At 41.1% G+C, this 23094-nt stretch overlaps 1 protein-coding gene across 3 annotated transcripts in view; it reads left to right on the top strand.

The window, feature by feature from the left end:
* The window catches only part of LOC118849162 (sodium/potassium-transporting ATPase subunit alpha-2-like), a 68145-nt gene that overhangs the window by 14161 nt on the left and 30890 nt on the right, over positions 1-23094 (top strand). For all 3 annotated transcript variants that reach the window (XM_036758242.1, XM_036758243.1, XM_036758241.1), the window contains exons 6-11: positions 7495-7629; positions 8400-8517; positions 10614-10882; positions 22029-22227; positions 22433-22542; positions 22745-22879. In XM_036758242.1, coding sequence (XP_036614137.1) covers positions 7495-7629; positions 8400-8517; positions 10614-10882; positions 22029-22227; positions 22433-22542; positions 22745-22879 — 966 coding nt within the window. The remainder of the gene's footprint in view (positions 1-7494; positions 7630-8399; positions 8518-10613; positions 10883-22028; positions 22228-22432; positions 22543-22744; positions 22880-23094) is intronic.

The following is a 23094-nucleotide window of genomic DNA, read 5'->3' as shown; positions in this document are numbered from 1 at the left end:
TCAGGTAGAGAACACAGCTGGTCATTTCCTCTACTACATAAACTGTTTAAAATACAAAAGAGTCATGGGCATTGATCGATACAGGAAACAAATCTCAAATAGCCCCTCACACCCTTTATACCCCGTACAGAAAGCAAAGACAACTTTGTGGGACGGTGGAACCAATATTTCATTTTCACCTCAAGCCTGCATTAATTAAGAAACTGACAAGGTTTAGATCTCCTGCTGGCCAGGACATTGTTCTCTTGATTCCTTCAAATGCTGTATGAGATTATCCAGGAAACAATCATCTTCTCTTCTGAGGACTGATGCAGCTGCTGCAGATATCACCTCCTGGACAGCCAGCATCAGACTAAGGAACTTTCAGACTTATGAGGGAAGGATAGATATGTCCTTTTCTCAGGATACATGGCTGCTGACCTGTGTCCAGGAAAAGAAATAGCGAGGCTAACCTAACCTTAACCTAACCTAATCTTACCTAACCTTTAATTGCTGAATAGGCATTGCCTCAGATAAATTGAGATTTGAGAAAGACCTTAGCTTAAAAAGGCAAAGCTCTCCCACTGCATCCACGGTCATCTCCGGTCTCCTTGACCTGTCTTGTCACTGAACCCAGATGACTTGAGAAGAGAGTGTGAGGTTGATGACTTTGCACAGCTCTGCCTTACTTAAATCCAATTCAGTTGCAAGTCAAGACATCACCCTCCTGATGTCATTGATCCTCCTCTAGAATGAAGGGCAGACAACAACAATGTATAATCACTGGTGCCCTTGTGAGTCAGGAAAAGAGAAAAATCCTCATTATTGCAAAAAGTCCAAAGGAGAAAAAACACTAAGAGGAGTTCTAAAGAGAGAGCAAAACTTTGTCTTTACTCGTTCTTAGATACCATAGAGTGGGTGGCTGCTTTTTGACTCAATCACTAACCATCTTCAACCCCAGTCATGGGGTTCAATCTGGAGTTGGCTTGTCCTCTCAGTGAGGTACATATCCTTTGGCAAGGGACCAGAGCGCATGTCCAGTTCCATGGTTGATGCCACAGTCCAGCAGTTCTGGGATTCCTTTGATCACCCCTGCCAAACTACTAAAACCCTATTTTCTCTTCTTCCTACTTATCAAGCATTAGATATTTCCTCCTCCCTTGCTACTTCTCAGCTGCAGTGCAATTTCTGATTTCTATCAGGGATCGTTGAGGAATTCGGGTAAATGGAAGAGTGGTAAGGGATTGGAAAAACATATCCCACATTTCAAAAAGGGTATGAACTGTAGACTATAAGCTTGATGTTGACTCCTGGTAGAATTCTAGGACAGGATTATTCAAGGGATGTTTTATGAGCTCTTTAAAGAGAAAAGGTGATAATAATCATGGGTTCTTTAAGAACAAGCCTACACTGCTTTATCACTGAAAGTGTTCAATTAGAGGCTGGAGGACTATTAAGGAAGCTATATATAATGTTGGGGCAGGAAGGTGACATAGTGGATAGAGTGCTGGGCCTGGAGTCAGGAAGACTGATCTTCGTGAGCTCAAATCTGGACTCAGACATTTCTCACTACATAATTGGCATGCCCTGGTTGTTTGTGGGGTTTTTTTTAGTCCAAAAATTGGTTTATAACTTTTCATCATGTAATCGTCACATGGTATATTTCTGTTTGTCATGCTGCTTAAAAGGTAAACAGAGCAGCAACGTATTAGACAATGGCATATGGATACGCATTCATCTCTCCGCATTTAAAGCTGGGAGCCTAGAATTCTCAGCACAACCGAATTGTCAGCATATTTCCAAAAGCTGACTTACATGGTTTGTTTAGAGTGCTGCAGTACTAACAGTATTGTCATTCAACTCAATGAAGAGCTATAGGCGCCAGGGGAGCAGGTGGGCACTCAAAGCTGCCATGAGCAAGTCACACGATATGGTAAGACTTGCTTCTTCCCATGCTACCTAAACTGTACAATTCGAAACATTAACGTGTAAAGCATTTCTTTCTGATTATGGGTAAATATAAAAACTATTCTGTGGGCTTCAAGCTGAAAGTGATTGTGTTCTCTGAACAGCAGGGAAACAGAGCTACAGAAAGACATTTTTCAGTGAGTGAAAACTTAGTGCAAGACTGGCAGAAACTAAAAGACAAGTAATACCCGCACAATTTTTTAAAACTTCACATAATGGTTGCACCCCACTTTTTTGCCAAATTTGGCATAAAATCTGTGATGATTATGCAGTGAAATATGGTACTGTGTGACTTGGGCAAGTCACTTAACCCTGTTTGCCTCAGTTCCTCATCTGTAAATTGACCTGGAGAAGGAAATGGCAAATTAGTCCAGTATCTCTGCCAAGAAAACCCCAAATGTGGTCACAGAGAATTGGACACGACTGAAAAACAACATAACAACAAATATATAACATTCCTGTACTGGTCAGGAAATTAGACAAGATGACTTCTAAAGTCCCTTGCAACTCATGAGATGCCATGATGGACTAACCTCATTGACATTTTTAGATAGAATTATTAGACTAGTAAATAGGAGAAATACAATGCAATGGACAAAAACTATCTGTCATTACTAATAAGACAGGTGCATTAGGTAGGTTTTGATCTGGTTTAATAATAAGGTTCAAAGAGCAACGACTAATGAACTGATGTAACCTAGAGAACGGAGTCTGTAATGGAGAGCCCCAGAGCTCTGATCCTGAAAATATTCTAGTCAATATTTTTTACAATGAATTGGATGAAATTACAATTGGCTATCAAATTTGTAGATGAAAGAAAGCTAAGAGGGGTAATGAATTATTGGATGAAAGAATTCAAAAAGATTTCGATAGGCTGGAGTGGGCAAACTGATGCTAACAAAATAAAATATAATAGGAAAAATGTAAAGTCCTAAACTTAGGTTCTAAAACTCAATCACACAAGTACAGAATTTGGTGTAGAAGTGGTAAGTAATCTCAAAAGCAAATCATGTGAAAGATATATATGAGATTTGGGGGACTAAAAAACTTACTATGAGATAGAAATGAGAAGATACAGTTAAAAAAGGAGCCAATGTAATCTTAGGCCCCAATACAGTTACTGTATGCTCTGTATGCATATAATATGCATATTGTATGCATCATGGGGGTATGTTGTTGGCAAGCAGAAGAGTATCCAAAGGAGTGTGATCAGGATAGTGAAGGGTCTCATGAGCATTCCAAAAAAGAGCATTTGAAGGAACTAGGGATATTTACACTGAAGAAGACTTGGGGAAGAAGGTCTTGAAGTATTTGAAGGACTGTCAAGTTATAGAGAAATTAGACTTGTTCTTCTTGGCTCTAGAGGATACAATTAGGAGCAGGGGGTGGAAGTTGCAAAGAAGATTTAGTCTTGACATAAGGGAAAAGGGGCAGCTAGGTGGTTCAGTGGATGGAGAACCAGGCCTGTAATCAGGAATACTTACAAATCTGGCCTCAATCACTTGCTAACTGTGTGACACTGGGCAAGTGAACTCTGTTTGCCTCAGTTTCCTTATCTGCAAAATGAGCTGGAGAAGGTAATGGCAAACCATTCCAGTATCTTTGCCAAGAAAACCCCAAATGGGTCACAAAGAGTCAGACACAACTGAAAAACAACAAAAATAAATAAATAAATAAATAAATAAACAAACAAACAAATAAATAAATAGATAAATAGATAAATAAATGAGTGGATGGATGAATGAATAAATAAATAAATAAATAAATGCCTGGGAAAACATTGGATTCCTTTTCATTGGACATTTTCTAGCAAAAACTTGACCCTGGTCTGTGTTGTGGAGTTGTAGGGTTGAACTAGATGGAGGAGAAGGTAGGGAAAGGAGACAGGGAGGAAAAAACAATGCGGTGGTTAATGAGGAAGCTGTGGAAGAGGTGACCAAAGGGGAGGAAATTAAGTCTGGCTGAGGCTTCCCTGAAAGAGTGTTCTAGGAGATCAGGGCTCCAGAGCAGAAGTTCCTCCAGAGCATGGCCTCTAGTGTGGATGGCAAAGTGCTTGATGAGGAAGCTGTGAAGGAGGTAGCCAGAGAGACCAGTGTCTTCAAATGTGGAAGACAGATTATATTCTTCTTAGTCTCAGAATTCATACTAGGACCCTTGAGATGCAGATTTTGGCTCAACACAAAGAAAAAATTCCTGACAATTAGAGCTGTTTAAAATGGAAGGCATTCTAAGGATGCGATAGGTTTTCTGTCTCAGGGGGTTTTGAAGCAGAGCCAGATTTTCATTTGTCCAAGGTGTTGCTTAGATGAGTAATGCTTTCAGTAGGTATTAGAATACTGAAGTCCTTTCTAATTTGTCATTCTATGATCTAAGAGCACTCAGGCAGCAGGTGAAGAATGGATTAGTAAGGGAGTCACTGGAGTCAAGAAGTTATTGTATATCAAACTATCTCTTTTTGTAGAAGATATGATGATATACTTGGAAAATCCCAAAGACTCAACTAAAAAGTTAGTTGAAACAATAATTTTAGCAAAGTAGTAGGATATAAAGTAAATCATTAGTACTCCTGTATGTCACAAAACCCTACAAGAAGAGATAGTAAGAGAAACCCCATTTAAAATAACTCTAGATAGTATAAAATACTTGGGAGTACACCTGCCAAAACAAATCCAGGAACTATCTAAACAAAATTATAAAAAAAAAAACCTTTATACAAATAAAATGAGATTTAAATAATTGGAGAAGTATCACTTGTTCATTGGTAGGCAGGGCCAATATAATAAAAATTATAATTTTATCTAAACTAATTTATATATTCAATGCCATCACAATTAAATAACCAAAAATTATTTTACTGAATTAGAAAAAATAATAACAAAATTCATTTAGAAGAATAAAAAGTCAAGAACATTAAAGGAAATAACTTTTTAAAATGTAAAGGAAGGAGGCTTAGCACTACCAGATCTTAAACTATATTATAAAGCAGTAATTACTACAACTATCTAGTACTGGCTAAGAGGTGGAAAGGTAGAAAGAATGCCCTAACTCATTATTGATTAGAGAAATGCAAATTAAAACAACCTTGAGGTATCATTTTACATCTATCAAAATGGCTAAAATGATTGAAGGGGAAAGCAACAAATATGGGAGAGGATGTGGAAAAACTGGGACACTAATTCATTGTTGGTGGAATTGTAAACTGATCCAACCATTTTGGAGAGCAATCTGGAATTATGCCCAGAGTCATTAAACTGCCTATACCTTTTGACCCAAAAATATCACTACTCAGTTATTTCCAAAGATGATTAGAGGAAAAGGACAAGAACCTTATATGTTCTAAAATATTTATAGCAGTTCTCTTTGTAGCAGTAAAGAACTGGAAATTGCGGGGATGCCCATCAATTGGAGAATGACTGGACAAGTTGTAACATATGATTGTGATGGAATACGACTGTGCTATAAGAAATGATGAGCTCAGTGATCTGAGAAAAACATGGATAGACTTGCATGGAATAATGAAGAGTAAAATGAGCAGGACCAAGAGAGCACTTTATACAGTAACAGCAATATTGCTTTAAGAACAACTTTGAGCGAATAAGTCATTTTGACTATTATAAATACCCAAATTAACTGCAAAGGATCTATGAAGGAAGATGCTATCTGCATCCAGAGAAGGAACTGATAAATAGAAGTATATATAAAATGATTTTACATACAATATATACATATATACACATATTCGTGTCTAATGGTAGCTGTCTCTAGGGCAGGGATGGGGCAGGGGATGGAGAAAAAGGGAAAAAGAAATTTACATAAGTATTATACATTTAAAAGGAATAGCAAATTATATATAATAGATTTGAAGTTTCATGTGCAACCAACTTTTTTATTATGCTATGTTATGGAAATACTTATTTTGTTCCATAAATTAAAAATAAAATAAAAATTAAAAAAAGAAGTTACTGTGTTGGCATAGGTGAGAGGTGATGAGGGTAAATGATAATAATTATTTTTGTTGTTGTAGGCTTCAAATAAGATAATAATGCATATACAGTGCTTTGCAAATCTTAAAGCATTCTACATATAGCATTATTATTCAACAAGCATTTATTAAGTGCTGCTCCACACCAGGCTCTGTGCTAGAAGCTGGGGATACAAAGTCAAAAATGAAATATTTCTGCTCCTCCCCCCCACCAAAGGATTATCTACAAGAGGGAAATAGTACAGACATGGATAAGATATATACACAGTAAAATCAAAGTAATTTGTGGTGGAGGTGGGGGGGTGAAAAGAGGATAACTCAGTGACTGGAAAGGCCTTCTACTATAGGACATGGCATTTGAGTTAAGCCTTGAAGGGAGCTAGAGAATCCAAGAGGTAGATGGTGAAGACAAAGAGAGAGCATTCCAAGTATAGGGCACAGACTATGTAAAGGTACAGACGCAGGATGAATTATGTTGTATGGGGAGAACAGTAAGCCAGTTTGTCTGGCTTGTACGTAAGGAGATTTTACCTAGTGTTTTGAGGGGGCTATGAAACAGTTTGTGAAATCAGTCTATAGAGATCAGTTGGAACCAGATTGTGAAGGGCTTTGAATGTGAAGAAGTCTGTATTTTATCAAGCTCACATTTGACCTTGTCACATCCCTGTCCAAGAGGCTTCAATGACTCCCTTTCTGTGGGGAGGTCTTTATTTAGGGAGTCAAATCCAGAATCACAGAGGTGAAAACAAAGTCATTTAGGTCATGCAATGCTTAAAGGGTTTAACCCCCTAAATAGAGACCTCCCCACAGACTTCCATAACAAAGTCCTTCAAGTCCCCAAGTCCTAGCTTTCCTTTCAAAGCTGGAGTCGGCTCAGCACCCTTATGGAGGCACAGTCTAGGGAAGAGATTGGTGAAGTTATTCAGCAGCAGCTGGACCAGCCACCCAAGGTAGAGGGCACTAATAGGCAACTGGTCAGAGGTCTTGTGCTCTAACCTTAGCTTTGCTGATCCAAACAGTATTACAGTTTGTGCCACATTACTCAGTTCTCTGCTCAGATGCTGAAGGGAGTTCTGATTGGCCTTTGGCATCAAGCCTATGACCTTTTCCACCTTGGATCTTTATGCCCAAACTGAGCGTTATATGCGGTAACATAGGAACGAGACTATGCATTGAGGGAGATGAGATTGGCAGCAGGAAGGAGACTGTACCTAATTCAGTATGCCTGGATTCTAGGGTTTCACAGAGTAAGAAATGGAAAAGTTACCTGGGGAGACATGTTAACCATAGGTAGGGCAAGTCTAAGTTGAAAGAGATATTTAACGGAAAAGTTCATGGAATCAAGCAGCCCCAAAGTGACCTTTAGCATGTTGGTGTGCATTGTGGCTTTCGACAGAGTAAACCCACATAGGTGAAAATACTCTGGCTCAGATTTCTGTCAGCAGGTAACTATTTTGGAAGGGAATTGGATGAAAACTTCCATAGTCTAGTCCCATACAGATAAAGTTCAGCTAAAGAGGAAACCCAATGACAGCAGGAGGAAACCTCCAATTATCTCTCCACAGCAAGCCTTAGTGATTCGAGAAGGGGAGAAAATGCACATCAATGCACAGCATGTGGTTCTGGGAGACTTGGTGGAGGTGAAGGGTGGAGACCGAATCCCTGCTGATCTCCGGATCATCTCTGCCCATGGATGTAAGGTGAGTCTGCAGGCCCCAGAGGGACTAACTGAGGTGGCCTCCATTAGGACAGGGATGAGAATCTTGGCAGGGTGAGGAGGAGGCAAAACTAGAGAGACTAGAGCTATGGTATTGTTATAGATCCAGAAAAGAGAAGCAAGAAGATCACAAGAGAGGAAAGTCCTCTGGATAGGGGGCGGTAGTGAATGTCTCTCCATGTCCATGCCTGATGGTGTGGACATCTCAATGTCTGTAACTTGTGACCCGTTTGGTAGTCTTTAAGAAGAGGCTCTGTCTAGAATCTAGCCTATAACATACCCAAACAGATGATCTAGACTCTAGATCACCTATTTGGGGAAGTCATAGTAGGGATTCTTTTTGTGTATGGGTTGGACTCCTGGAGAGTCACTGCCATCCCCTCCAACTCTCAAATTCTATCATTCTGTGACTATGTATGTGTGTGTACCCTGTTCATCCTGGCAGGTATATGGGCCTCTGGGTGTATTTAGTTCCTAGAACTCTCCGTTGCAAAACTACTTTGTGTAGGTATATACATATATATGTGTGTGTGTGCATATATACATATATTCTGCATATTTTTATGCATGTATGTGGTGTCTCTTCTAATAAAAAGTAAGTTCCCCGAAGGTCAGAGACTTTCCTTTTTTTCTTTGTCTCCTCAGTACCTAATACGTGGTGGATGTTTGGTAAATACTTGTTTCATGTATCTGTCTCCACACGCACCCTATGTGCCACATGTGCTGATGACCTATTTTTCTTTTCCATCTCAGGTGGATAATTCATCCCTGACTGGCGAGTCAGAGCCACAAAGCCGTGGTCCCGATTTCAGTGACCCCAATCCTCTGGAAACCCGTAACATCTGCTTCTTCTCCACGAACTGCGTGGAAGGTGAAGTTTGTATGACAGCTCACTTAATCCAACTGGGATTAAGACTCACCATTAGGTGTCAATGAAATTCTCATCTGCCAACTAATTAGCAGAGCAGAAAAGGCAGACAGGAGGGCAATGGTTTGGATTCCATTTCATTCACCCTTTTCAGCAGATAGTTTCAACACCTCCCCAAATCCTCGACCCAGAAAGGCACACTCAGATGTAATGAAGGGGGGAAGGGGAAGGATTTGGTGCACCTGCCAAGCAGAGGGCTTTGGACTAACTACAGTTCATCCAGAAGAGGGCAGCAGGGATAGTAAGGGGAATGAAGACTAAATGAAGACTACCATACAAAAATCAGAGGAAGGACCTGGGGATGTTTAGCCTGAAGAGGACTTAGGCTACACACAGCAACTGTCTTAAGATCTGTCACATGGAAGACTTGTTCATTTTGGCTCTAGAGGACAGAACTAGGAACAAGGTGGAGAAGCTGGGTTTAGTTTTAATACCTGAAAAAACTCCCGAACAATTAGAATTATCCAAAATCAGAACAGATGCCTTTGGGAGGTAGAATAAAGGATCTATCTTTCACTAAAGGTTTTTTTTCGTTTTTAAAGAAAGTCTCGATGATATTAAAATGAGGTTCTTATTCAGGTGTTAGTTACCGATCACATGCCTCCGAGGTCCTGTCCAACTCTGAGATTCTTTGAGTGTGTGGATGCCCACTCTGACCTCAGTTGTGGTTTTGGAAGCCAGAGCAAATATCAGCCATGGAGAAGAGGCAGAGTGTGAGAAGCAGATTGCAGGGGAGTATAAAGAATATGGGCCTTAGAGACACAAGAGCCTAGATTCAAACCCCAGTTTTACCATTTATCAGTGTAACTGTAAGAAAGCCATTTCCCTACAGTTTTTGTCATCTGTAAAATGGGGACATTTGCACCACCTACCTCACAGGGTTGTTGTGATGAAAGCATTTGAACACCTCCAAGCATTATAAAAATGTCATCATGATAATAATTAATGCAGTGAGAGTTCAGGAGAGCTCCTGATCCCCGATTTCAGATGATCATGTGGCCAGTCTTCCCATCAATAATGATCCTTCTTCCCTCTGGTCTTATAAGTGATTTGATTTCAAGCTCACTTGTTCCCTATTATCTGGAGTTGTAGTGCAAATGTTTGTGTAAGTGCTGGTTGTGGTTTGTCCTTTGTTCTCAAAGAGGACCATGGCATCAGGGAGATGATGACATGATTTGCAGTTGATTTTGATTTGAGTGAGGCAGGGCTATGCAAGGTCACCAGCTCCACTTTCTCCTCCAGAGCCATCTGGGTCCAGTATTGACAGGACAACTGGAGACACTAATTAAGGGCAAATACATGGATTCTATGGTTGGTGCTGTCCAGCAGAATGCAAAAGGCTCCAAGTAACTGTGATGGGGTTGGGATAGGGTTCTAGATTAAAGATAAGAAAGGCATTCGGCCTTATCCTACTACCAGAAAGAAGACTACATGGTTCCATTTCGAGAGGTTTTGAAAAAATATTCAGCAACTAAACAAAAAACAGGAGTAAATGAATTTATAGTTTGGCATAATGAAAAAATGAACAGGACGAGTAATTAAGCAGCAAAACATTTGTCTCAAGAGACTGTGAAATGTTCCATCAAGACTTTTGGAATAGATGAGACCCCCATATGTCAGACCTAAATGTGGAACAGTACACAGGCTGGAGGTATGGTGTTGGGGAGTCAGAGGAGATTTGTGAATGAGAATGAATGACTTAAATTTATATAGTGCTTTAACCTCACAACTACCCTGTCAGGTAGATATTACTATCCCCAACTTCTAGATAAGGAAAGGGAAGTTCCAAGAGTAATTGACTTGCCTATGGTCAGCCATGTAGATAGTAAATTTCTAAAGAAGAATTTAACCCAGGTTTTCCTGATTCCAAGTCTAAAACATTATACCACACTGCCTCTCTGAATGAGAAAGATCCCCAAAGGGGCTTGAGTCTCTGGTTCAATTTTGGATATTATCCATTTCTTCTGAACAGGCCCAAAGCCCTCCCCATAGTCAGAAGGGGGCACTTTCAGTAATTATCCTTCTCGCTTTACCCACAGGAACGGCCCAGGGCATTGTGATTAGCACTGGAGACAACACAGTGATGGGTCGCATCGCCTCATTGACTTCTGTCTTGGAAGCTGGCCGGACACCCATTGCCATTGAAATTGAGCACTTTATCCATCTGATCACAGCAGTGGCTGTATTTCTGGGCGTCACCTTCTTCTTCCTCTCCCTCCTCCTGGGTTATGGCTGGCTGCAGGCTGTTATCTTCCTCATCGGCATCATCGTGGCCAATGTCCCTGAGGGGCTACTAGCCACTGTCACCGTGAGTGGGCAAGGGCAAAAACTGGGGACCAGATCGCATTAGAGAAGGGTTAAGGCAGAGTTGTGGCCCTTATGTTATACCTCTAAGACATGTCACACAGTTCTGTATTAACTAATATCTGTTTTTACATGCCTCTTCATAGTATTCTAGATATCAGAGGTCAGAAAGCAGGCTACAGAGTATGGTGAAAAGAGCACTAAGATTAAAGTCAAAGAAGCTCAGTTTGAATCCTCTAACATGTACTAACTATGGGGCCATGGACAAATCACTTCTCTTCTCTGGGTCTCAGTTTCCTGATCTGTAAAATGAAGGAGATAAAGAAGATGATTTCTAAGATCTTGGCTAGCTATAAATAGTTGCCAGAAATTATTTAGCTCTCAAAATCATACTGACTTCCATTCCCTGCACTCCTTGCTCTGGGATGACCCTTCTATTTCCCGATGTGTTTTCCTTCCATGGAACATAGTATGGTGTAGAAGATGAAAAATTAGATAAAAAATCAGAAGAACCAGGTTCTAATCCCAGGTCTGGGCTAGTTGTATAACCCTGGATAAGTCTATTAACCCTTCTGGGCCTCAGTTACCTTATTAGTTAAATGATGGCCTAGAATAATTGAATTTTAGAGCTTAGGGACCTTAGAAAGAGATTATAGAAAGATCATGTGGTCTAACTTCCCATCCAGGAAAGGAATCATTTCTGTGATTCTCATCAAGATTCTATTTCATTTCACTCAATTCAATAAACACTTATTAAGTACCCATTATATGAAGGAAGAAATGAAAGTCCCTGTCCTCTAGGAATTTACATTCTGTTGGAAATAACATGTATAAGAATAAGTAATTATAAAATAAATGTAAAGTATTCTCCCACTTATTAGTAACCGGAGGAATAAGGAGAGGCCCCTTACAGGAGTTAGCACCTGAACTAAGCCTCTAAAGGTACTAGGGATTCCAAGAGTCAGATAGGAAAAAGGAGAGCATAGGAGACGGCTTGTACCAAGGTGGGGTGGGAAGTGGGTGAGCAGGTGGGGACAGAATGTTGTTAGAGGGGAAAGACAAGTGGCCTTGTTTAACTGGAATGTAGTACGTGTGAGTATATATGAAATCAGATGAACCACATAATGAAGGGCTTAAGAGCCTAACACAGCAGTTTGTAGCTTGTCCTAGACACAATGGAGAATGACTGAAGCTTCTTGATCAGGGTAGCGACATGGTCAGAATTGTGCTTTAAGAATATAAATATAGCAGTTGCATGGAGGATGGATATGTATGTGTATCTATGTATATGTATGTATGTGTGTGAGTTTATGTATGTGTGTGTATATATGTGTGTGTGTGTATGTATATGTGTGAGCATGTGTATGTGTGTGTGTGTGTGTGTGTATGAAAAAACAAGTCGTTGAGGATGTTGCAAAGATTGTGAGCCACAATGACTAGAAGGATGGTGATACACTCAATAGAAATTGGGAAATTAGCAGGAAGGGTGAAATGCCATTATCTGAACATAATTTCCTATCATTCCATCTCTCCTGATGCCTTATTCCCCTAAACCTATTCTACATCCTTACCATAACCTCCAGCCCCTCCATCCCTCAGTACTTTCCAGAACCATCGTCCCTGATCTGACTGTGCTCTCCTTCCTTCCCAATCTTGACCCTATAGTTAACCAGCTTGACTACACACTGTCCTCAAATCTCTTGCCCTGTTGTTCTTTTGCTACTCCTGCCTTGCCAAATTCCAATCCTGAATTACTCCCACCATACGCATTCTCCACCCATAGTCTCATGCTGCTGGATGAAGCTGGAGGAAGTCATACAGATGCAGCCACTGAGCTCCCTGCAAATTTATGTTATCTAGTCTTGTAGGGTCCCTCGTTAGAATAAGGCAATCCTTTTACCTATCCCTGATTGATTTACTGTTGTACTTCCCCCAAGAACTGTGCTAAATCTTCCCTCCTCTTCATAGGACTCCCACCCTGCCCCTTCACATCACCCTCTTAGATGAGGGCTTTGCCTCCTACTTTAATGAGAAAATAGCGGTTATTTGCAGCCAACTTCTTTTCCACTCAAAACTCTTGATATTTCCCATTCTCTCTTCCTTTACTCCAGTCTCCAATGAAGAGGTGGCCCTTCTCACTAAGGTCAACCCCTCCACATGTACCTTTGATCCCATCCCCTTCTGTTTTCTCCAACATATTGTGCCCCCAATCATCCCCCGTCTCTCTTATATTCAGGCTTTGTCTTCTGGTTCCTTCCATTCTGTCTATAAATACTCACAGCTCTCCACTATCTTGGGAAAAAACTTCACTTAATCCCACTGATCCCTCATGCTATATTCTGTATCAAGTGATATATATTTCGTATATTCCAACTCCTAGCAAAACTATTAAACATTTCAAACTGGATTTCCCATAGACACCTCAAACTCAACATGTCATCCAAGACAGAATTTATTATCTTTCCCTCAAAACATCCCCTTCTTACGAACTTTCCTATTTCTCTCAATAGCATTACCATCCTTCCACACCTACAGTCTCAACTTCAGTGTCATTCTTGATGCCTCACTCTCTTTTCCCCAATGTATCCAATGAGTTGCCAAATCTTATATATTCTTCCTCTAAATTGTCTCTAACATCTGTCCCCTTTTCACCATTCACACAGCCGCTGCTCTTAATTTAGGCCCTCAACATTCTGAACATGGACCGTTGTAATAGTTTTTAGTTGGTGTCCCTGCCTCAATTCTCTTCCTTCTCTAATCTAGCCTCCACACAGCTGCCAAAGTGATTTTCATGAAGTGAAGATCTGACATTGTCATTCCTTTACTCAACTGCCAATTAATCAACAACCACTTAAGTACTTACCAGGTGCCAGCCACTTCATATCACTGATATGAAGAAAAAGTAAAAACCAGTCCTTGCCCTCAAGTTGCTTGCTTACAACTTAATAGAGAAGCTTATATTCTGAAGGATGAAGTCCAGTGTCTCCTTATTACCTTGAGGATCAAATACAAATTCCTCTGGTTGGGATTTAAAACCCTGTATTACTTGGCTACAACCTATTTTTCCAGTTTTTATTATGTGTTACTCCCTTTCATGGGCTTTATATCTAGCCAAACTGGTTTTCTTACTATTACTTAACACATGACATTCCATATCCTGTTTTTGTCAGAGTCAACATAGTATAGTAGGAAGCATGATGAACTTGGAGCATTGAATTTGGAGTGATGGAACCTGAATTCAGAGTTTGGCCCCCCTGCTTGTTACTTCTGAGAGACCTTGGGCAAGGTGACTACGCTCTGTGGCCTTTGGTTTTGAAATGAGGGGTTTGGACTGAATTACCTCTGAGGTTTCTTCCAGCTCTAGATCTATGATTCTATGATCCTTTGCACTGACTGTCCTCCATGAATGGAGTGTATTCTTTCCTCATTTCCGTCTCTCTGAACCTTTAGCTGTCTTTAAAACTCAGCTCCAACATCACCTTCTATGGGAAGTCTTTCCTGATGACCTTCATTGCCTCAAAATTCACTTTGTATCTATTTTATATATATAGACACAGGAATCACTCTCCCTCATGGCCACTGGGTAGCAAGTCATATCCCCAAAAGGTGCTTACTTCTCCCCTCATGGTTCTAAGGGTAGCTTTGAGTGGTTAGGAATGGATTTCTAATACTATAAAGAGCCCCCACCAGTGTGGTTTCTCCCATGTTTTATTAGTTGATATCAATTAGTCAGACAGACAATTAGCTTTTAGAAAGAGATATAACAAAAAATAGTTGGTATGAAACATCCCCCCAAAAGTCCATGACACTTTTCTGTGAGTACATACAGAGTTCAGGGGCTTGTGGATTCAAGCTTATAGCACCTGTCACAAAAAGAATAACGTAGCTCCCAGTTGCTAGAAGTTCTTTGCTTGCCTTTGTGGGATGTTCATGAAGTTCCCTTTAGGTATGATGGAACTTTTCTTCTGGGCTTCTTGTAGAACCTTGAATCTGCCTTTCTTCCTTCATGTCCATTTTCTTCTTGACATGATGCAAACACAGCATCAGGTTGGTACTGTTCTGTAGACACTGTTAGGACACTAATGAAAAATTCCAATTCCTCTGGACCTATTGAAGCCTACAGAGTCCTCTTCCAGCCAAAATGGGGAAGAGGAAGTAAACAAGTTCAAGGCCAAATCCTGAATTTTTCTCTGTCCTTTCCCCTTCTTAGGGGCTTGACTTTCTCTTGTCTCTGCTGTAGACATTCAAATCCTTAATTCCAAACTGGTTCCATATTTTAGATGATCCATGGGATGTGACCAAGTTTCCTCAACTGATCTGGATACACTTCTGTTCAATGTCACTCTAGTTTAGCCAATGGCTTCCAAAGACATTCAAATTGATTGAGAATTTTTTTGCATTTAGTCTGAAGCTTGCGGTTGACTGTTTCAATAAAGAAGTGTTATCACTTAGTTAAGGTATCAGAGCCTCTGTTTTTTAAATGATTATTATGAACTTAATCTACATCAATAGATATAATCTTTTCCATATACAGAAAAGCAGGAAAGGATAACTGTATGCAACACTATGGTATAGTACCTTATGTATGCAGTTATGTACAGCTTGTGGTTTATTTTTAACCATAAAACAAATTATCGTCCTGATAGCCTGTGGCTCTTTCTGAATTTTCTTCTGCTCTCTCATATCTGTATTTTATAATTGTTTCATTAAGGCTCTTTTCTATCTTTTCTTTTTTTGAGGAGCAGGGGGAAGGTGGTCACTGTTACTACTCCACTCTCCTGGATAACTCACCTCACCTAAACACCAGCAATAGCAACAAATTCCCCTCTTTTAAAGCAAATAAATATAATCAAGCAAAATATATCAACACCATGGCCATGTGAGAAAACAGACATCTCATTCAGCACCTCTAGTCCATCACTTCGTTGTCAAGAGGTCAGAAGCATGATTCATCATTAGTTTTCTGGAGTTAAAATTGTTCCCTGCATAGATGAAAGTTCTTAAGTCTCTTAAAAGTTTTGTTTTGTTTTGTTTTACAATAGTATAGTAATTGTTTGAATTGTTTTCCCAATTCTGCTGTCTTCAGTTTGCATCTGTTCATACAAGTCTTTCCAGGATTTTTCTGAATCCATTCCTTTCATCATTCATATACCATAATTTGAGCCAATTGATGGACACCTTTTTGTTTCCAGTTCTCTGCTACAGTGAAAAGTGCTGGCATAACTATTTTAATGCAGATAGATGCCTTCCCTTTTTCTGTATTCTTTTTGAGGCATAAATCTAGTAAAGGCACTGCTGGGTCAAAGGGTATGAACTGTCTAGTGACTTTGGGGGCATAATTCCTAGGTCCCCCTTTTCACATACTTGATTTGGGAGTCCTTTCTGTCTTAATGCTTGATTCAATGTCTGGGGACAACTAGCAACTGTACTGTTGCTTCCCACGTCAATTCCTCCCTACCTTTTAGTAGTGGGATTGTAGTAAAACCACCATTTCCCCCAGTAAAATCTGGGACTACGACTCCTCTCAATACCCTTTGCTGGGCCAGGTTGGAGCAAAACTGGATTTTCCCTAAACATCTGGGGAGAAAGTCAACTCTAAGATTCAGTGGGACTTTATATGGTGTTCCTGAGAAGGACTGTTTCCAGTGGGTGCTACAAAGTCAAGCCCAACCAAGCTGGACATCTGTCCAGCAAGAGACAATCAGTGATACTTACACAGTTTAGTTTCCAATGAGCTTTTCTTATCAATTCTCAATCTATGTTTAAACTCTTTTGCAATTTCTTAAATATTTTAAAATCTCATTTTCCTAGTCTATCTAAATATTTCTTTGTTAGATCTTTCATTAGCAAACCAGCTTTTTTGTTTTCATTTGGTTTTGGAAGTTTCCCCAGTTGAAGTTTGTCTTCCTATGTGAAATACAATTTTGCTCGAAGATATTTCTTTTATGCTACCCTACGCGGTGCTCCAGAAAGTCTCCTTTCTGAAATGATTCGTTTTACTTACCTCTCTACCTAAGGGAAAAGGGTGAGGTCCCACTTCGGGGGTACAGTCTCAAGGTAATTAGCTGTAGTTTCATCTGGATCCAACCCGCTAGACTTGTGACAACCAGATGTCTCCTCTATCCATAGGGCCTATGGAGAAACATTTCAGGGTTCTCCACTTCTATAGTTCAACCACCATATACGAGCTCTCTACTTCAAGTTGGGCATAGCAAAATGGACTTAGAGTCAAGAAGACAAGTTCAAATCCTTCCTCAGACATTACTATGTGATCCTGGGCAAGTCACTTAATTTCTCTTGTGCCTTACTTTCTTCATCTTAAAATGAAGGAATTGGACTCAGTCGCCTCTAAGGTCCCTTCCAGCTCTAAATACATCACCCTCCTGATATCTTTGGTCTTCTTCAAGAATGAAGAACAAACAAAAAACAATATGAACCTATGATGTTACAATTCTGGTGGTTCCCCAGTCTTGGCTCTAATGACTGACCCTCTGATGGGGAGCTGGGATTGGGCCAAATCCTTCTCTTTATTTTCTGTTACCACAAGGAGTAGCTGGAAAGTGGTTGTCCTTAGAGCGACCCATCTCTCCTAGTCCCTCTCATTATAGATCCATCAGGCTATGTCCCCAGGCTCCATGGAATATCCTTCCCATTCCCACTGGGTTTGTCCCACAAAGTTTATAATTCACGAGCAACCAAGTGTCAGGTGCTTGTTACTGAGCTATCCTGGAATTCAGGGAAGTCTTCAACTTCTACTTAGGTAGGGTCAGAGGACTAAGCTGCTTTCACCATTCATTCTTGGGCTTTTGCTTGAGAAAGTGTCTTCTGTATCTTGATAAAGAAACCATTTGCTTGAGTATCTAGACTCCACATATTTCAGATTTGATCCTTACCTGAAATAACTGGATTATCAGACAAGAGCTGGTGCAGAGGCCTCGAAGTTTAGAAAGGGTGGGAATCAGGAGGACAATCCACTAGATTGTAAACTCCTTGAGGGCAGAAATTATCCTTTGCTCTTTTTGTATTCCCAGAGCTGTACGGTGCCTGGCACATAATAGGCCCTTAAACATGTTTTTTGACTGACTGACTTACTGATTGTGTGATGAAAGTTTATAAACCAATTTTTGGACTAAAAAAACAGGGTGCAATGATTATGCAGTGGCAGTGATTATGTGGTGAAATACAGTATTGGTTTTGCTCTGCTTTCCCTTACCAAACCCTACTCTTTGTCTGCGTCATGACCTCCAGTACCTTGACCTTTCAATTCTCTCCCAGGCCATCTCTCCTGCACTAGCCATTCTATCCTCTTCTCCCCATCTTGACTCCTTAGTAAACTAATTCAACTCTAGATTGCCCTCTTCTTTTGCATCCCTAACCCCTTTATCGTATTGGCAAATACACCCAGTAAAGCTTCAGCCTTGTTTTCTTTCCACCATCTACCACCTTCATTCCTACAAATGTGGTACTGAATGAAATTGGAGAAAAATCACAGAACCACTCTGATCGGGTCTACTACAAATTTATGTTATGCAACCTGAACTGAGCCCTTACTGGTGGTATATTTCCCTCATCAACCCACTATTCCACTCTCTATAGCAGCTCTTACGAACTTTTTCATCCCTCCTCAAATCTCCCATGACTCCTCCTCCACTCACACTCTCAGCTAATAACCCTGTTTCATATGTTACAGAAAAAATTGAAGCCATTCACTAATAGCTCCCCCTTCTGCCCTCCTCCTTATGTCACATACCCAAATGCCTTCTGCCATTATCTCCTACTTCACCCTGTCTCCACATGATGAGGTGGCCTTACTCCCTACCAAGACCAATCCCTCTACTTGCTCAAGCAATCCCATTCCTTTCCTTCTCCTCCAACAGTTTTCCTCCACGATCATTCCCATTCTATCACTTATTTTCAATCTCTCTTGGTCTACTGGCTCCTTTGCTACTGCCTACAAACATTCCCATGTATTCCTCATCTTCAAAAAAACCCTCACTCGATCCCTCTATCCCTAGTATATCATCCTAACCACCATCTCTTCTGCCCTTTGTGGCTAAATTCTTCAAAAAGGGCATCTACAATAGATGACTCCACTTTCTCTCCTCTCACTCTCTTCTTAACCCCTTAAAATCTGGCTTCATCATTCCACCAAAACTACTCTCTTCAAAGTTTCTGCTGTTCCCTCAATTGCCAAATCCAATGGCTTTTTCCCAATCCTCATTCTCCTAGACCCCTCTGCAGCCTTTGACACTGCTGATCACCACCTCCTCCCTGATAAGCTCTTCTTTCTAGGTTTTTGGGACACTACTCTCTCTTAGTTCTGCCATATATGACCTCTTCTTCTCAGTCTTCTTTGCTAGATCCTAATCTAGATCATGCCTTCTAACCATAGATGTCCCACAGCATTCAGTCCTGGGCCCTCTTCTCCCTCTACACTACTTTACTTGGTCATCTTGTCAGCAGGATTTTAACTCAGGCCCTTCTCGTTTCAAGTCCAGCCCTCTACCCCCTACCCCTTGCTGCCTCCCTCCCACAATCTGCTGTGTTATCTTCTCCATGTTTATTGTTTAACAGGGCCATAGCTTCATGAAACTCCTGGCCTACTACACCAGTACTATTTCTGCCACTCAAACCTTTAGGACTCCAAGCAGAAAAAGGGACCATTTGGATTCTAATCCCATTTGAGTTTTTGGACCACTTCCTCTTCTTGTAAAGATCTTATTGGATCTTTGCTCACCATCACCCCAAATCTTTAGAAGTATAACCTAAAAAATTTCTTTCCTACTACCACCACTCTTGGCTTATCCAGGCCCCAACGCTACCTTCTTTTCCCCCTAGTGCATCATCAGATCCAGGTTGAGCTTTTGAAAAGGTATTTTACCATTACTTAAGAGAAATAAGCTAGACTTTTTTTGGAAAAAAAAGACATCCTGAGTAAAGAATTATTAAGCTTCAGATAGGAAGCTATACCTTACATGAATACTGTAAATGATTTATTATTTCATCAGTGTAGGTGTTCCTTCCACCAATAGAGAGAACACACCCTCCATATCTTTAATAGGTGGTTTTATGAACTGCCCTGAGTAAAAAGATTTCATCATCTAGCGGTCAGTTCTATGGTGATAAGTCTTTCCAAACTAAACTAGATTGGCTCTTAGGTGTGGTGTCAGAACTTGTACTTGCAGCCTTTCCAGCTTGGTAGGACTCGCCAGGGTTCATACTTCCAAGAACCCATGATCATGGATATAATAGAGCTGGAAGGTACCTGAGGGGCCATCTCATTAAGCCCTCTCATTTTGCAAAGAAAGAACCTAAGGCCCAGAAAATTTGGGTTACTTGCTCCAGGTCACATAGTTAATAAGTGGCAGAGCTGAGAACTTAAACTTAGGTCCTCTGACTTCAAATCCAGAACTCTTTTTACTATGATTGAACAAGGACTTCAGGGCCCGCAGGTGGCATAGTGGACAGAGCGCTGGGCTTGGGGTCAAGAAGACCTGAGTTCAAATCCAGTCTCAGACATTCACTGGTTGTGCAACCCTGGGCAAGATACTTAACCCTGTTAGCCTCAGTTTCCTCATCTGTAAAATGAACCAGAGAAGGAAATGGCACACCACTCCAATATCTTTGCCAAGAAAACCCCGAATGGGGTTGCAAAGAGTTGAACATGACTAAAATGACTAAACAGCAACAGTAAGGACTTCACAGGAGAGGTATCCCTAAACTGGTCGGTAACAGTCACGATAAATAGACCCTTCTCCCATCTAAACTAACATCTGGCTTGGTCACCAACCGGCCCACCACTACCCTCATCTTAGGAGAAAATTCCATGGATGTACCTTCCCCAGACATGCCTAGACCCATCTCCCAAAACTCTCTTCTCACGCTAAGCTGATGTGCTCCTGACCCCTCTCAACCCTTACTACTAACTTCCAACTTCCAAAGCCAGGGGTTGGGGGCAGGGCATCAATCTGCCACATATGCAAAGTTCTACCCAGATTGATTTCAATGTAGCTCGTGTTTCTCTCCCCGGGGAAATACTCACAGGTTTACAGTACCACCCCCACAGTAATTTAATTCCTACCTCAGCAAAGGAAAGGGCATTTCTTTATAGTGCTTCAATAAAGGTGGTTTTTTTTTGTTGTTAATTGAATTATTTATGTGTTCTTTGGTACATTTATTCAGTCTGTGTGTTGTGTGTGTATGGATTTATGTGTGTATGTATGTATGTGTGTGTGTGTCTGTGTGTGTGTATGTGTGTGTGTATGTGTGTGTATTGCTCTTGTCTCTCTCTTCTAATTTAAAGATCCCGAAAGGCAGAGCATATATTCCTCCCATTTCTTTGGTATTTCCTTCCGGAAACTACTATAGTGCTCAAAATTGTAAGCACTCTGTATTTAAACATGGACCGTCAAGACCACTGGACTTGGAGTCATAGGACCTAGGTTCAACTCCTCACTGTGTTATTAAAGACCTTTGTGACCTTAGGCGAAGAACTTAACCTTTATGGGACTCAATCTCCCCATCTGTAAAATTATAGGCAAGCACTAAATGTTCTCTAAGATCATGTCTAGCTCTAAATCCTATAGTCTCACGTTCCTAAGCTTTGTGTCCTGAGCTCCTTCCTCCTCTCTGTCTCAACTCTGTGGCTTCTAATGCGTCTTCGTACTCCATGACCTATGTCTAGTTAGGCTCTGACTAGACACGGCTCAATGCTCTGAAGTTCTTGAGCAATTTGAACTGTGTGAAAGCCTCCCACTGAAAACCTCATTTTGAATGTACCTTCCTGGTGCTTCAGGCAGCCAGATGATGCAGTGGATAGAGCGGATGGGCCAGGACCTAGGAAGACCTGTGTTCAAGTCTAACCTCAGACTTTCTAGCTGCGTGACCCTGGACAAGTAACTTAATCTCTATTTGCCTCAGTTTCCTCATCTGTGAAGTGGGGATGATGATAATAGCACCTGCCTCACAGGGTTGTTGTGAGGATCAAATGAGATCACAGTTGTAAAGTGCCTGGCACATAGTGGGTGCAATATAAACGTTAGCTATTATTATTATTACATAAGGCTCCAAGCCTGGGGTTTAAAGGCATAGGGGACAAATACCAGACTGAGCTCGTTTTTCTTTCCTTCTCCTCCCTACCTTCACCCTAGGTGTCTCTAACCTTGACAGCCAAGAGAATGGCCCGGAAGAATTGCCTGGTCAAGAACCTTGAGGCTGTCGAGACCCTGGGCTCCACCTCCACCATCTGCTCAGACAAGACAGGCACCCTCACCCAGAACCGGATGACTGTGGCCCACATGTGGTTTGACAAGAACATATTTGAGGCTGACACCACTGAGGACCAGTCTGGTGACTGGGAGCATTTGGGGGGGAAGGGGAAGGAAGGAGGAATGGAATGTTTGGAAAGGGAGGGAATGGCAGGATCGGGAAAAACAGTAGACACCTAAAAACTGGGGCTTAAAAAGACGGACGGCCCTGAGAAGCATTTAAATGAGAAACAGGGTATAAATCTCTATCTCCTTGCATCACATACTCACAAATTCCTCTTTATCAGGGCACACTTTTGACAAGAACTCTGAAACCTGGCCTGCCCTGGCTATAATTGCTGGTCTCTGTAACCGAGCCGAATTTCTACCCAATCAAGAGGATATCCTTATTCCTAAGGTATCGGGTCCATAGTGACAGAAGGTATCTCCAACGCCCTATCCTCCTAGCCTTCAGTTACTTCACTTGTTGTCCAGCATGTGCATCTCCTCCCCAAGTCATCCATCACTTTGTTTCCATGGGTAGGCCCCATACTTCCCTGTGGCACTCAGGGATCCTGGTGCCTCTGCTTTTGGGGGTGACTCCAGCCCTTTCCCGGCAGAGAGTAACAGCAGGCGATGCTTCTGAATCAGCTCTACTCAAGTTCATCGAACAAACTTACGGCTCAGTGAGTCAGATGAGGGAAAAGTACACCAAGGTGGCAGAGATCCCCTTCAACTCCACCAACAAGTACCAGGTATGGAGCCAAGAAAGACTATACAAAAAGAATAAGATCAAGGGGAGCGGAGGACAGACAGACAAAACTCGAGAGACAACGATTAGGCTCTAGTTACATAATTGGTTATCAGGCAATACTTATGAAAGCAATATCAGGTCAAGGAATGTCAAGGTCATTACCTCCATTGGGAGCATTTCCTTTTCTCAGAAACAGAGAAGAATGAGAAGTGATGA

The sequence above is a fragment of the Trichosurus vulpecula genome, chromosome 4 (genome assembly GCF_011100635.1).
Source record: "Trichosurus vulpecula isolate mTriVul1 chromosome 4, mTriVul1.pri, whole genome shotgun sequence".
Taxonomy (NCBI): Eukaryota; Metazoa; Chordata; class Mammalia; order Diprotodontia; family Phalangeridae; genus Trichosurus; species Trichosurus vulpecula.
Note: the sequence above shows the minus strand (reverse complement) of the source record. Positions and strands in the feature narration are given on the sequence as shown.